Source organism: Merops nubicus, unplaced genomic scaffold (assembly GCF_000691845.1).
Source record: "Merops nubicus isolate BGI_N331 unplaced genomic scaffold, ASM69184v1 scaffold10055, whole genome shotgun sequence".
NCBI classification, from domain to species: Eukaryota; Metazoa; Chordata; class Aves; order Coraciiformes; family Meropidae; genus Merops; species Merops nubicus.
The window spans coordinates 13,577-27,974 of record NW_008607618.1 but is presented as its reverse complement, the minus strand read 5'-3'; the positions used below and the strand labels follow the sequence as shown (position 1 = coordinate 27,974).

General features: G+C 41.6%; 1 protein-coding gene across 1 annotated transcript in view; it reads right to left on the bottom strand.

Annotated features, from left to right (window-relative positions):
* The window catches only part of TXLNB (taxilin beta), a 27,984-nt gene extending 16,629 nt beyond the window's left edge, over positions 1 to 11,355 (bottom strand). The window contains exons 1-3 of the mRNA XM_008939999.1: positions 10,953 to 11,355; positions 8,880 to 8,971; positions 4,957 to 5,127 (exon numbers count right to left, since the gene is read on the bottom strand). Coding sequence (XP_008938247.1) covers positions 4,957 to 5,127; positions 8,880 to 8,971; positions 10,953 to 11,355 — 666 coding nt within the window. The remainder of the gene's footprint in view (positions 1 to 4,956; positions 5,128 to 8,879; positions 8,972 to 10,952) is intronic.
* Between the last annotated feature and the right edge of the window lie 3,043 nt (positions 11,356 to 14,398).

Sequence of the window (14,398 nt, the reverse complement as noted above, 5' to 3'; positions counted from 1 at the left end):
CGACGCTCTGCTGTGCCCTGCAGTTTACACAAGAACACGCATGTGTGGGTACCCACAAACAGAGTAAAACCAAGCAAGACCTCAGAAGAACTTTCACTCTTAAAAGGAGGAAAAACTTTCATATGGAGCTGGGCAAATGACCGAGGGGGGTGGGGATGGTCCTGGTTCAGTACTGGAGTTAAAAATTAGACACATGAAAAATTTGCAGCAAGGTGAAAGAGAAGCTCTCTGGTTCATTTCTTTTAATTGGTGAGAGTGATTTTCAGTTAGACTGAAACATTTTGCTTGACCAAAAATTGAGCTGTGTTCTCTTTTGTAGTTACTTCTTGCTTAATTCTTTCTAGTACAATATTGAAACAGAAATGCTGTTCCAAAATATAGTTAAAAATGCTATTTAGAATGCATTTTAAATCCACTGCTTTGTCATTCCCCAAATGAAACATTTAATTTTCTTTTGAAAAGGGAAATTTACAAACAATGTTGTCTCTTTTGTTCAAAATTTTGCCAAGGTTAACTTGAGTTTCTAGACATTTTTGGTCAAGTCAGAACTCCATTTTACCTCTAATAAAAATTGTTCATGCCTCTTAGTTCTCCACTGTATAGGTGCAGCCCTGAGCAAGGGGAAGAGTGATCAGATGCCTTCACTTCAAGAATTCAAAGACAGAGTGAGAAATTCAACTTGCATGTCTGGAGTCCTATTTCTATGGCTTAAAAACATACTTCCTCAAAAATATTTCATTGTTTCAGTGGACCAATGGTGTTATAGCACATCACTGCTGTGATCTAAAGCTCTGGAGTAATAAATCCCTCTGAATATAACACAAAAGATGGGTGGATTGTGCATATGCCACATTAAACAGTTCTGTTACAAGGTGAAATGAGACATCCTGAGAGTAGCAATCATGCAAATGTAAACAAAAACCAGCCATGCATGTGTTACTCAGAGGATCTTATTTCCTGCTCATCCTCTCTTCTCAGGTAGAATAATTTTACAGATCACAGAGACAACCCAAAGATTGATAGTTAGAGACCCTGAGCCAGGAAGCTTTTAGCTGCAGGGCACAGTATTTCTCTTGACCTCTTCTGCTTCAGAGAAAAAGATATTTGAGAGGATATTTGCTTGGGGAGGGCTGGGGTGTGTCCCAGAGAGCTCCTTAGAGTCCCTCATAAAATAGCAGTGATTTGTTAAGTCCTTGAGGTCCCTGCACCAAGGAATAACCCCTCTGTGCCTCAGTGCTCTGCTGGGCTGTGGAGCTGTCTGTGATGCTGCCAGTGCCCAGCTGATGATAGGATGGTGCCCAGTCCCTAAGGTAGTGCAATTTCAATCTCAAAGGCTTCTAGGTGCCACTGATAATATGATGGGAATAGTGATGGGTCTTTGGAGGTGTCTGCTTTAAACCCAAGCCTTTACCAGCTGAAAAAGCCTATGTCTGAAGCTGCATCGGCGTTGGAGACAGGGAGGGGGCTGGATGCCTATGCTGCCACCAGCAGAGATCTGTGTCCCTCCCAGCTCTTCTCTTGTGCTGTGGGGCCAGCTCCCCTTCACCCACCTCACCTGGGCAGAAACAGTCCGGTAAACCCCAAATCACTGGTGTCACCCGGGTTTTATTATCACAAGGCCCAGCTCCAACTCTTATACATGTTCCAATAACCAGAGAATATGCACTCTTTTCCCAACAGCATCCTTAGTCCTTCTTATTTCAAGACTCCATAGTGTAAAGTAATATCCTGAAGTTTTCCCCCAGCTGGAGGTTTGAAGACTGACTTCTGTTTTGTGTTACTGCTGTAGGCGTTGAAGTAGCTGTGTGGAGTCCAGAGTTTCTGACTTGCTTGTTTGTAGGGAGCAGAGCAGAGGGTGTTTGAGATGGTAACTTCTCAACATCATCATGGCGAAATTCTTAACATGCCAACCATGTTTGGCCTTGTCAGTCACCTGACTCCATGCTTATTCTTTCAGTAGTTTTGAATCAAGTGTTCAGTTTTAGTGAGGAAAATAAAGCATTGTAAATTATTTTTAGATTTTTAGTTGTGGAAGACTGAAGTCCAGCCATAAACAGTTGTTCCCTTTCCTCTGCCCTGTCTTAATCTTTTGCTGCGTATCTACCTTATCAAAAATACATTCTTGTGTCCTACCGCAACACTGGCAAACACTCGCGTTTTACTGCCAAAAATTTAAGAATGCATTGAATAAAAACTTGTAAAATTAAGACAAGGCTATTTTGCAGTTTGGGATTTAGCACAAGAATGTAAGATAATTTGCAAATAGAAGTACAGGATTGTCTCTGATCCTCACGCCTCCCTGAGGCAACTAAGGAAGACTGTTGGTCTGCTGAAGTCATATCAGCCAAGATGATATGATATCATATGAGCACAGACTCCTCATTTTCTGTGGACCATTCTCTTCATTCCCAGGCACCACAGTCTGAGCCAGTTTGGAGCTGAGCCCATAATGAGCCCTTAATTGAAGCTGTTAACTGTTGTGACATTTGTATGAAAGTCATTGCTTAATGCCTGGTAGCAGGAAGGACAAGGGACCTGCAACGTTCATGTCACTGCAAGATGCTAAGTATCCACCAAACTGTCAGATAATTGGCAGAATGTGAACACCATGGAGGGAAATTAGTTGCTGTTGGTCTTAGCAGAGCTGCTCTCTATTGCAGTGGGAATGCACTCTGCTATTTAATGAAAATTTATTCCACTTTTCTTGGAGGGAGAATTAAACGTCTGTTTTCTGCTGTGAAGTGTAACTGCAAGGAAATAATCCGAAGAGCTGGACTGTAAGTCAGATTTCGAGGCCTGTATCCAATGCTAACCAGAAATTTTTCTTCTCTGCTCTGCCCTGTGGATTTTCAGCACAGCTCCGCATTGCATATTCATCACCACTTGGCTGCTTCAATCTCCACTTAATGGGAGTTCCACACACCAAATGAGTGAAGATGACATTTACATGACGTGATGTGCATATAATGTACCACATGGCAAGTCAGAGGAAGTTCATCATCTGGACAGGCTAAGTTTCTCCTTTGCTATTGAAATGACACCATCTCCTACAGTTTTTATTTTCCACGCTTTGGAACAGAATAAGAAGTGCTAATCCCAAGTGCTAAAAGAATATGAATCAGCTTCTCTGTCTTGCCAAAACCGAAATAAAAATTACTTAAGCAGGAGAATTTAAAAATAACATTTGATGGATTCTCCCATTTTGGGCCCTCTCAGTACCGTCGTAACTGAAAGAAAATTTAAATAAACATATGATGAGATTCTGGAGATTCACAGATCTCCAGGAGCTAAAGCTTAAAGGCAAATATTCTAAGAATGATGTTAAAATTCTTAGCGGAATAAAACCAGATAAAGGTATTGAATGCCTTTGTTTATTAATTTAATCCTCACTCATTCTGCAAGTGTATTTTATCTTACTGTCTTGTTTAATGTTGGGGTTTTTCACACTGAAAGCACAGGAACCAGAGGAAAGTTAGTATTCTGGGTTTCTTAAAAGGTCTCCAAATTCTTAGAAAGAAGGGGTCAAAATTTGAACACTTCTTCCTACTACAAAATCAGGTCAGGTACATTTCCTGACTCACCTGGCATAGGTACAGGATAAAAATCAGAACTGAGTCTGAAATTGATTGAAAAGGTTTACTTAGGGGACCTAGTCCCGAAGTAAAACAGTCCAACAAGTGGAAAGATGCTGGAAAGAGACTTCCCTAAATGTAAAGATGAAATGTGTAGTGAAGTATTTATAAGCAAAGAGAAAGGAAAAAAATGTGCTCTCTAGGAGTGAGATTAATAAGCATATGGTAGCTGGGAAATTGCGTGAGGAGTTCAACAAAACCTGTTCCAAATACGTTTTCCAAATATAATTAGTTTTTATCTATACCCTAGTTTCCATTGATTCGTTCCACTGATAGAATTTGTTTTAGAAACCTCAGTAAAGTCTATGCAAAGCTCTGTACACTGTACTTCTCAATGACTTTAAAACTAGCTTGTATTTCTGTTGAAAGATTTTGCCCAAAGATGGTCTGATAAATCAGTGTGGATTTATATCAAGGTATAGCTCAGGTCTGGTACAAATGACAGGCACAAATTTAATTGGCACTACCAGTTTTACATTACTGTAACTGAGCACACAGAGATTTGCTTCTAGTTTTCCTAACTGTTAAACTGCTTTTGCCCTTCTCCTAGTGCATATTTTGAGTGTATATGTGGCCACTCTGAGCTATATTCTTACCAGCATACAATGGAAGTCAGAGCTAGACCCTGAAGGCTCGATCTTGAGCTGGTGGAAATGAATGGAAATCTGTTACAGTTAATAGAGGTTATCTGAGGTGAAATTCTTGCTACTGACAATTCATATGTGTAATTCTATACATAACTATATCCCCATAAAGAAGGACTTTGAATAGATCAAAGCAGAGGCTTTTTGTATAATAATACCACCACCATCACTAACATGTACTCAGGAAAAAAAGGAAGATCACAGCAGAAATACTCGAACCTCAAATTTTTTAAGCAGCATAATCATATTATAAATTTCATATTTAAATGGCATGATGCACCAAGCAATAGGCAAACATGGCATATGGATCCCAGCCTTTTGACACTCCTGAAAATTTCCTTTTTGAATTGCTTCTTGTATTGCAAATGACTTCCACAAACAGTGTTGGCATTCTTCCCGTCTTGAGGTTTGGTATCTTGAGGCAAATGTCCTGATGTGAAACGACGCTCACTTGAAAATGCCCAAGTGCTCAAATGACATGAACACATTTGCCATCCTTCTGTGAGTCCCCTGGAGCAAAGCTGGTGTTCTTACTGCTCTGTCCACACACATGCATTCGCATCTGTGACCCCAGGGACCTCGCCTGTGCAGATACAAATGTCTTTTTGATTTGGTACTAGAGCAAGACGGAAAGGCTTCTTCCCCTCACTGCTGGATACCTTGATAAGGCCACCACTCACCTTGAGATTTTTGTTGTGCCTCTGGAGCTCCCGGCACAGGCTTTCGAGCTTGCTGCGGGCAAGGATGGCCCGGCTGTGCTCACTCTGCAGCTGGTCCTTCTCCTTGGTGATCTGGGCCTGCCTCTTCTGCAAGTACTTGAGCTTCTTCTGCTCAGCACGATGTTCTTCAAGCTGGATGGGGAACAGGGATTAAAATGAAACAAAGAGGGGCAGGGAAGAAAAGAAACTGAGTTCTTCTGGTTTTGGGAAAGTCTCCACACTTTCTTAACCTCTTAGGAGATCTGTTGTATGTATGAATAGGAGACGAGTGAGCAACAGGGAGGGAGTCCCAAGCCTGCTCTCTGCAATAGCCCTAAGTGCACTGTAATGTGGGTGGGTGAACATGATTTTTAAAACTCTTGTCACACCATTTCAACTCTTCCTTCTTTGGTCTGAATTTGAAAATTTTTGTTTCAATTTAGGAACTGGAGCAATTGGTAGTGCTTTATGTGGTGAGATTTCTCCAGATCATGAGATAACGCAATAGTTGCTCATTCCACTTTGCAGCTTCCTGAAAAAGAAGCAGCTTCCTAGATATCCAGGAACCTGCTGGGAAAAAAAAAAAACATCAAAAGAGGTGTTGGAGACCAGAGATGCCACCTGTGTGGGGGATTTGCTGCTGATGGAGGAGCATGGTCTTCAGGGAAGTTTCCCAAAGCAATGTGTGGGCAACTACTCTTGCCTGGTTTCTCTTGCTCATGGGTGCACGTGGGACTATACCTCAGCTGTGTTTCTGGAGGTCCCATCATCAATGGGGGTGTGTTACAGTGAATTAAATCTCTTTTGGGCTCTTTGGCTCTATGTAGTTACTGAGGAGAACGTGGACAATCCCTGACATTTATTTTGGAACCTGCTGTTCCTCAGCAGGTCACAGTTTCTGCCTTCCCTAGAGGGCTGGTGGGGAGAAGGCTGTATTTGGAAGGGGGATGAGAGGCAGCAATAGAATTGCTAATAGCAGTCCTGGCACAGACTGGTAATTTCTTCCAACATGTGCCTATTACTGGCTGTTTTGAAAAGATTTCCTACACTATAAATTAACACCATAAGAGTCAAGTCAAAGAAGCATTTCACCTCTGAAACTTCTAAAGATTTAGTCTCTCTTCCAACACATAGCAGCCCTCCTCACTGTATTTCTGGTGTGCATACATTGCAAATATTTCTGAAATCCAAATGTTTTCTGGTCGAAAAACAGCAGCACATGAGCTGCAATGTGTAAATCTAAATAAGAGCAGTTGCAATTAAGATTGCATTATCTAATAGTATGGTACCAGTAGTATTAATTGTTAACCATAGTATGACTGAGAAAGTCTGTGAGTACGGGGGAACAATGTGCAGTTGAAACAAGAGTCAACAGGCATCAGAATTTACACTTTCTCTGCCCAACCATAGACTCATAGAATCACCATGGTTGGAAAGGACCTGCAGGATCATCAAGCCCAACCTTCCTCCCAACAACATCTCCCTAATCACTAGACCATAGCCTCAAGGATCTGTTTTCTGCAGATGTTCTGTGATTTATGCTTACAGTACAGATCTCTGTACATTATCAGTCAAATCACAGCTAGGCATACTACAAAATAATGCAGTCACCAGCTTGGAGTATATTCCCAGTTTATGCCCAGCTTTCAGCATGTGTTATTATGTGTTTTTACCCCTGTGGATTAGAATAGGGGCCTTTGCATCTATAAAGCTGCACTAGCTGAAATAATTTTTCTAGTGTTGTAGGTAATTTTTTTAAAAAATAGCCTCTCTGTAATTAAGGCTGAGATTTGTTTTCCTTTATAAGCTTGATTTTGGCCCCTTCCCCTTCCCTTTTAAAAACCAAAAAGAAAGGTTCTTTTCGCTTCACATTTTGCATGCACAGCCTATACTGAGAGGATAATGATTTATCCAAATTTTAGATGATCCACTCAAGCTGTGTTTGAGATAGGGGGCTTAGAATAAAACAGGTCTTAATTGTGATACGAGAAGTCTTCCAAGCATTTTTTTTCCTCCTTTTTTTCCATAAAAACAACTTGCACTAGAAACTTGTATTTCAGAGTTCTCAGGAATATCTAAGAGATGATGTAGCTTTTTCACTGAAGAAGAGAATTAACTGGTAAATACGAATAACAAAAATGCTGCCAATAATAACTTTTTAAGAATAATTAATAAAACATTAGCTAAATTTAACTACAAATAGACAGAATTCTGATTTTGGAAGGTTGACCTAGAAAGATAAACTTTCAGCTTAGGAAAAAAGCTTTATCTTGACCCTACTGCAGACAATGACAACTTTTGCATTTATTTGTCTATAGTTCTTGCACCCAGCACTTGCAAGACCCTCAGGGTCTTTGAAAATAAACTCTTCACAAGCAATTCTGCAACAGCTGTTTGCAGGCAAAGGCTGAAGTAAAGCACAGTTTGCTTTAGTAACCCAAAACACTCTGCCTACACCGGTATTAGTGAATAGTGTTCACTGATGGTGAGTCGCGTGGCACAGCTTGTGCTACACTGCCTTGCTTCCTTGTCCCTACAGGCATGGCTTCCTTCACACCAGCCCATGCTCTTCCCTCATGCCTTCCATTTTCTGGTGAACCTGTCACTCCATACTGTGCTCAGCCTGGCACACTGCTGCACCTCCCCTCAAGCCATGCTGCAACAAGTGCTTGTGTCACCACATGGTTCACCATACCAGGGAGCTGATCTGACTGGAAAACAGCTCAGCAAAACCAAAAAGTAACCAGATGTATGTGACAGGGCTGGACAAGAGGGGGCAGAGAAAGTGGTAACTACTACAGCAGACTTCTGACAAGTTATTAATCACACTACACCCCTCAGCAGTGCCAAGTGAGTAGGGTAAGGCTGTCTCTAGCAAGCTTTTAGTTGTATTAAATTATTTCAGTGGCATTGCACAGAATGTCAAAGCTGAATGCTCTGAATTTATGTTTCAGCATCCTTCTCCTGCATGAATTGCTGGCAGTGTGGTCCCTGTTATATATGGTGCTCCAGTGATGCTTAAATGCAGTGGACAGTACATCATAAAGCAAGAATAAGGCTTATTTCAGTTCCTCTGTGGGCATGAAGTCCCATTAAGCATGAGCTAAACCATAAACAGCCTGAAACAAATTTATGAAATCAGAGAACTTTGCATGGAAAATAAAAGGAAAATCTGAACTTCACATTATGATGAGACATGGACACATCTGTGCATAAAACCAATTATAAAGTCAATGTTCTGCTTGGCACATTTTTCAGTACTCCACAAACTGTAAAATGCTGCAGCCTTTTCATTTGTACGATTTCCACAGCTTATAGCAATAGAGCCCTTTAACTACTTAGAAGAAAATGCTTGATCTGAAAATAACCCAACTTCAGTGCAGAAAGAATAGAGTCAGTCAGGTAGGGTTGGCAGGGGCTTTAACTCTTCATTTCACTGTGTTGTGGTTTCTCTCACAATCAGCCTTGGTTCTCTGATTGCTGGTTTGCTGCTTCCTAAAATTTTATACTAAGCCCTGTATTATTTTCATTCTGATTAAATCACCAATACATAATTTAAAGCAATACCTGCATACAGAGGTATGCAAAATTCCTTGCAGAATGTGAAGGCAGGAGCCTAGACACTAGTCTCCAGTGTGGGTTAGTTTGGTAGATTTGCCTTTAAGTATAAATATTCTGCCTCACCATCTCTTTAACCCAAAGTCCAGCTTATTTTCCTCACTTTTTACTTTTTTTCCCTTTCTCACTTGTAATTCATTATTCATCCCTGACAACTATTTTGGGATTCACTTAACAGGACAGACACTACTATTACATGAAGCTTGACTTATTACATGCTGCATGGCATATGTTTTATACCTTCCTGTACAGACAGTTTGCACAGAAATAACCAATGTTGTACTAACCAGCTCAGCATACTTCTTAAATAACAGGTCCAGCTTCTCCTCTGGAGTATTCAGCTTGTTCAAGGTTTGCATCAGTAGGGTGGCTTCCTTCCCTTAAAAAAAAAAAAAAAGCATAGATTTGATGGTAGAAGTAGTTTGTAGCTGATGTACTGTTATGAAATTGGTTGTTTAATGCATGAATCTGTAAAAACTCAGGGAGAAATAAGGTGTTTTGGAAGGAAGGGAATAATTCTTGCTATGAATTCCTGAGTTTTTCCTCTCCCCATAAAAACAAACATACTTTGGTTTTCCTCCATTTCAGACCTCAGCAATGTGCTGTCTTCTAGCAAAAGCATTGTCTGTGAAACGCTTTTGTTCTGTATAATCTGATTTTCATTTCATGTTTTTGCAACATGACAGGGTCACAGATATGGCACATTTGACTGAAATAGGATGGAAAGGGCCTGGATCCCAGAGGCTCAGAAACCAGATCTCTTTGCAGGTGAAAACTGATCAAAGCTGGTGTACTCAGCTCCTGTGCTGCTCAACCTGTTCAAGACTTAAGGAAGATTAAGTTAGGTATGGAGACTATGGTGTGCATAGAAACAATCAGAGCAACGGGTACTGCCAGCCAGGTCTGGGCTATGTGATAGTGGTGTAAATCATTCCTTGACTTGGTGAAGAGAGTGTGGATACCAGAGACCATCTAATAACTCTCTGGGTGTGCATAGATAAATCACTGTGTAACTATTTATATATTGCTTCTCTTCTGGTATCTCTTGGTATTCATGTCAGCCCTGAGTATGAGCTGGAACTTGAACACCACTTGTTCTTCAAATACAAAATGTCCCTGGCATCCCTGCAGATAAGGATGGCTGTGGTGCCAGGGGCTTGGCCGTGCTTTTCCAAATACTCCTCTTTCCCAAGGCTGTGAAAGCAAATTTGCTTTCTGCTTTAGCCTGGACTTTTTCTACTTCAAGTCTAGTGCAGTCCAGAGGAACTGCTGGTAGAAAAAAAAAATCCACTATTTCGTACTAAATTCTCTCTACAGCACCAGTATAAGTAAGTTGAGGAGTGCGAAAATCAGATCCTGGAGTGAAAAATGTTGCAAGTGCTGCTGAAGAACTGTGCTTTGGTAGTGTTTTCACTGATCTTGGAAAGGTACCAACAACTGCACGAATGCCAAGGCAATTAGAAATTGAGAAAATCCTTCCCCTGGACATTCAAGGAATTTGGGGAAAAAAAAAATCCCTGCTCTGCTCTATGCTTAGTCCCTTATCTGGAAGAACATCCTGCAGCAATTTTCCTGGAGGCTTAGTCTACGTTTGGGTTTGGGTTCTCACGCAAAGGAGAGCCTTGAAGATTGGCATGAGTCAACTGCAGGAAGGGAAATAAATTGTCCGTTAAATTGAGATGTAACTATATTGCTCTCTAGTGGCTGCCCAGCAGAAAGGACACACTTTACAAACGCTTGCTGAGACTTCTTGCTCGGCTGACAGAGCCCTGCTGTGGCCAAGGTGCTCTCCAAGCACTGTGCTAGAGAAAAGAAGCTTATTGGCTTATTTCATACAGTCTGTGACGAGTCCCGAGCGTGGAGATGAGTGTGCTAGATGAAGAATAACCTGGGCATGACAGTGAATCTGTTTTGCAGCTTGCCACACGGCATAGTATTATCATTAGCGCTGTTGTGACTTGTGAGAAGTCACACGCGAGAAAGCAGAGGGAGAAAAAAATTACTGAGGCACAAAAGAGAGGCCAAATTTTCCTTTGTCTAAGGAGCAGCTTTGTGCTGTATGTCATCAGACTCGCAGCTTTGCATATCTAGTTTGAGTGGCCCAATAGGACATCAGAATTCTGTGATACTGTTCTAACCTTTTTTTCTTTTTAAAAGGATGAATGCCTGTCGCAGCCTAAATGTGTCTGTCAGGTAATAGCTGAAAATAATTATCACTTAGAGGAAGGTTATGTTGCCATTTTCAGTGGCAACTAGAGGTCTTTGTCATCCAAAGCAGAGACTTAACATGGGAAAGAGCAAGGACTAGGGAAGTTTTAGTTACGTTTGTAGAAGGGCTGTGTAAATATATAAGTACTTGCCTAGTCCTTTCAGGATTTTCTTTTCCAGCTTTTGCTCCTTGCTGCTGCTGGGCTCCTTTGCTCTGGAAGCATCCCCAGGAACCAGCTTCTCTTTCTCACTCTCCTCATTTGTGTCTTCATACTCTGGATCCTCCACACTGCCTGGCTCTCCCTTCTCAGGCCTGCTGGTTGCTGTAGTGGTGCTTTCCTTCTCCATCAGGCTCGTGGCAGACCCATAGGTTTTAATAATGTCCTCCAGCTGCCGGCTCAGCTCCTCCGAGATGTCACACACAGCTGATTCGGGCTGGGTGCTCGGCTGCTCCACGGAAGCTGGAGCAGGGGGCTGTGAGATGGGGTCAGGTTTGTCCCCACTCTGCCCCTGGGTGTTCTGCCCAGGTGAGGTGGATGACTGGTCATTCTCCATGCTTGGTGCAGTACCTGACAGCAAACAAGTGGAGGGTTAATTTAAAAGAACACAAAATTAGTCTTCTAATTGTTCCCAAAGCTCAGCCAGCACGTGAGTGATTTTGTGTGGAATTTGGGACAGCAGCTCATCGGTTGGCTCTGGCTTGATAAATATGTTGCACTTAAATGAACAACCAAAGTGATTTGCCTGCAGGGAGAAAAGCAAATTATAGACTTTCCAAGAGGAAAAGCCTGCCCAGACCTCATACTTAAAAATCAAACCCTCTTATTCCCATTGCCAGCTTTAACACACAAAATGACACCCAAGTAATTTATACCATTTCCCTCCCTGAACATACTATTTGCAACACATTTACTCTTCTTGATCTGTTTACCTGCAATGCCGGCTACCTGCTTCAGAGCTGTATCAGTTTCATTTCCTATTTCTCCCCTGTTGGCACATCTTAAGTCAATAATCACGAAAAAGGAATATTTTAAATGAAACTGGTGCACCAAAAATTGCGCTGTGCTCTTGGAGAGCCCAGCGTGGTGCTTGATCTACAAGAAGCCTGGCTTCATACTGTCACAATAACAGCAAAGAATAAGATAAAACAGCCATAAACCACTCCTCTCTTGCACTCGCTGTGTGATGCCGACAGCCTGACTGACAAAGTACAAAATACGGAATAAACAAGAGCAAAGTAAAACTGACCGGGTGTAACGTGTTGATAGTCTGTGGTGAATATCAGCTAATTTGTTCCAAATTTGCAAAAGGAATGTTTTGTTTCCCATATGTTTGAGTAGCTGCACTCAGCCAGGCAAGTCCAGAGCTCCCGATGTGTCTGTGTTCCTCCAGAGGCTGCTCTGGCTTGTCCAGGACCTGGCAACGAGGGTGTCAGTGAGAGCATCCTGGGCAGTGGCTCCCAGCTCCTGCAAGGTGTTGGCCAGCAGAAACAGCATCTCTGACTGCATGCAGATGAAAAACTCAATGTAGGGAAGACTCCTTCCATCTCAGAGTGCCAGCAGAGCTGCTCTCACTGCTGCATTGCCCTCATGAGGTGTAAGGTGCACAACTCAGTCTCGCACTGCAGCTAATCCCCACTTCTGCTGACTACGCTACTCTGTACTACTTATAGCCGTAAGTCTTTTCTCTCTCTTATTCAGGCTGATTTTTTTTCCTCCCTTTAATGATATTATTTACAGTGGTGCCAGTGGGGAGCAAAGAGAGGAAGAAGACTGCTTTCTTGGTTCTGTTCCAGCATCTGAGGAGGTCGCTTTCTTATTTTTTAAAAGACAACTTGCTTTGAAAACATGGAGCTTAATGGGAAGCATTTTATTCCCTGTTCAGCTGGCCATATGTGTAACTTCAATGGTGTCTAAATTTCTACAACTTTCAAAATCATAAACTAACCAGGCCAAAGGCAGTATATGGTAGGACAGATATGATTTACTGCAATACATGGCTTGGTATTTGTTATTACACTCTCCCCATTGAAAGTGATATTTGGAAGGGCAGTGATGGCCATTGCTAGGGCAACATTTCTAAGGATTTGATTGTCTAGCTATCTGACTGGGCTTACAGATAAGATAGGAAAAAAATATGGTTTACAATCTCTCAAGCAAATAATTTAAAGCTTTGAGTGGGACTCAGGATGTGCTTGAAAACTGTCAGCTATAAATCCATGCCCCTGCAGTCCTCCTGCAGGTACAACTCACCAGCAGGAACGGCTTGGGAAGGTGGCTGGGCCTGGTCCCACAGACGCTGTCAAACACATGACATTCTTTCCTTCCTTCTTGTGGCATGGTCATTCTATCACTGCAGAGTGATTGTAAAATTATATCTGCCTGATTTGATGTCATAATGAGTTCAATTTTTTTAGAAAGATTAGACTCTACATGTGCAATTTAGATAGATAATTCCAGATAACAGGAATGTTAGACTTCAGTTTGTGATCTTGTTTTAACTAGGGTTAATTGACTGCCAATTAATTCAAAGTCAGTAAGATTATTGTTAATGGTAAGCTAGGAGCTCCACAAAATATGTGTTTATCTCTGACTTGTTCAGACTAGTGTTTACAATTGTATTAATTAATTTGAGCTAATTGGCAATTTGTGATCAATCATCTAGAAAACCCAGGATCACTAGCTGTTGTCAAGACAGAAGAAAAGCCTCATAAAATATATCCCCAATTCAAAGTAGCTATTCTTGTAATACATCCATCACAGAAAGAGAACAGGATCACTAAACACCCTGTTTACAAGTATGAATTCCTCTTCTGACTATCTCCCCCTCTTTGTAAGAAGGCACAAGTCTTCCTTGGCTGCCTCCCAGCTCTCAACTGCATCGTTCATGGAGCAGCACTGTCCAGCTAAAGGTTTCCTCCTACATGAATCATGCCTGCAAACACAGTATGCTTTAAATCACCAGCAGCATTTGATTTACATTTCTCAGTAATAAGAGAATTAGTGTTTCTCAGTAATAAGATAAAAACAGGGGTGAATGAAAGAGAAACTGGATGTTTAGATTCAAGGACGAGATGTTTAAAATCTGGCCTTGCAGGAAATCTTCCCACAGTCTGGAACAGTGAGCAGGCAAGACCCACACAAAGAGCCAATGATGAACCTTCAACCCAAGGGTGCCCACCTGCTGGGTATGCTGAAGATTGTATTTATACGTACAAATAAATATTTAAATGTTTTATCCCATTCCTCTACAGGCTAAACCAAAGGTCTGGTAACTACTTTCAAGCATAAACACAACGCCTGTTAAGACTTCTGTACCTTGGTTTGTGTAATGGCTTCCACAGCAACACGGAGTTTATGATTAGGAAGACAGGGCATCTCTCATCTGCTGAGAGCAGCCCACTCACAGCCTTTGATGTTGGGAGATTTTACTGCAGATGGCCTTGGTCATACTCGTCCTCCAGCCTGTTTAACCTCGATGTACATCAGGAATTCTTCCTTATCAGGCCATAAATGACTTTCAGTGCTGGTCTCAGCAAGACCCAAAGTGTTTACTTTTAAATGCTGTCTTAGACACAGTAATGCCTAAAAATTAGGTG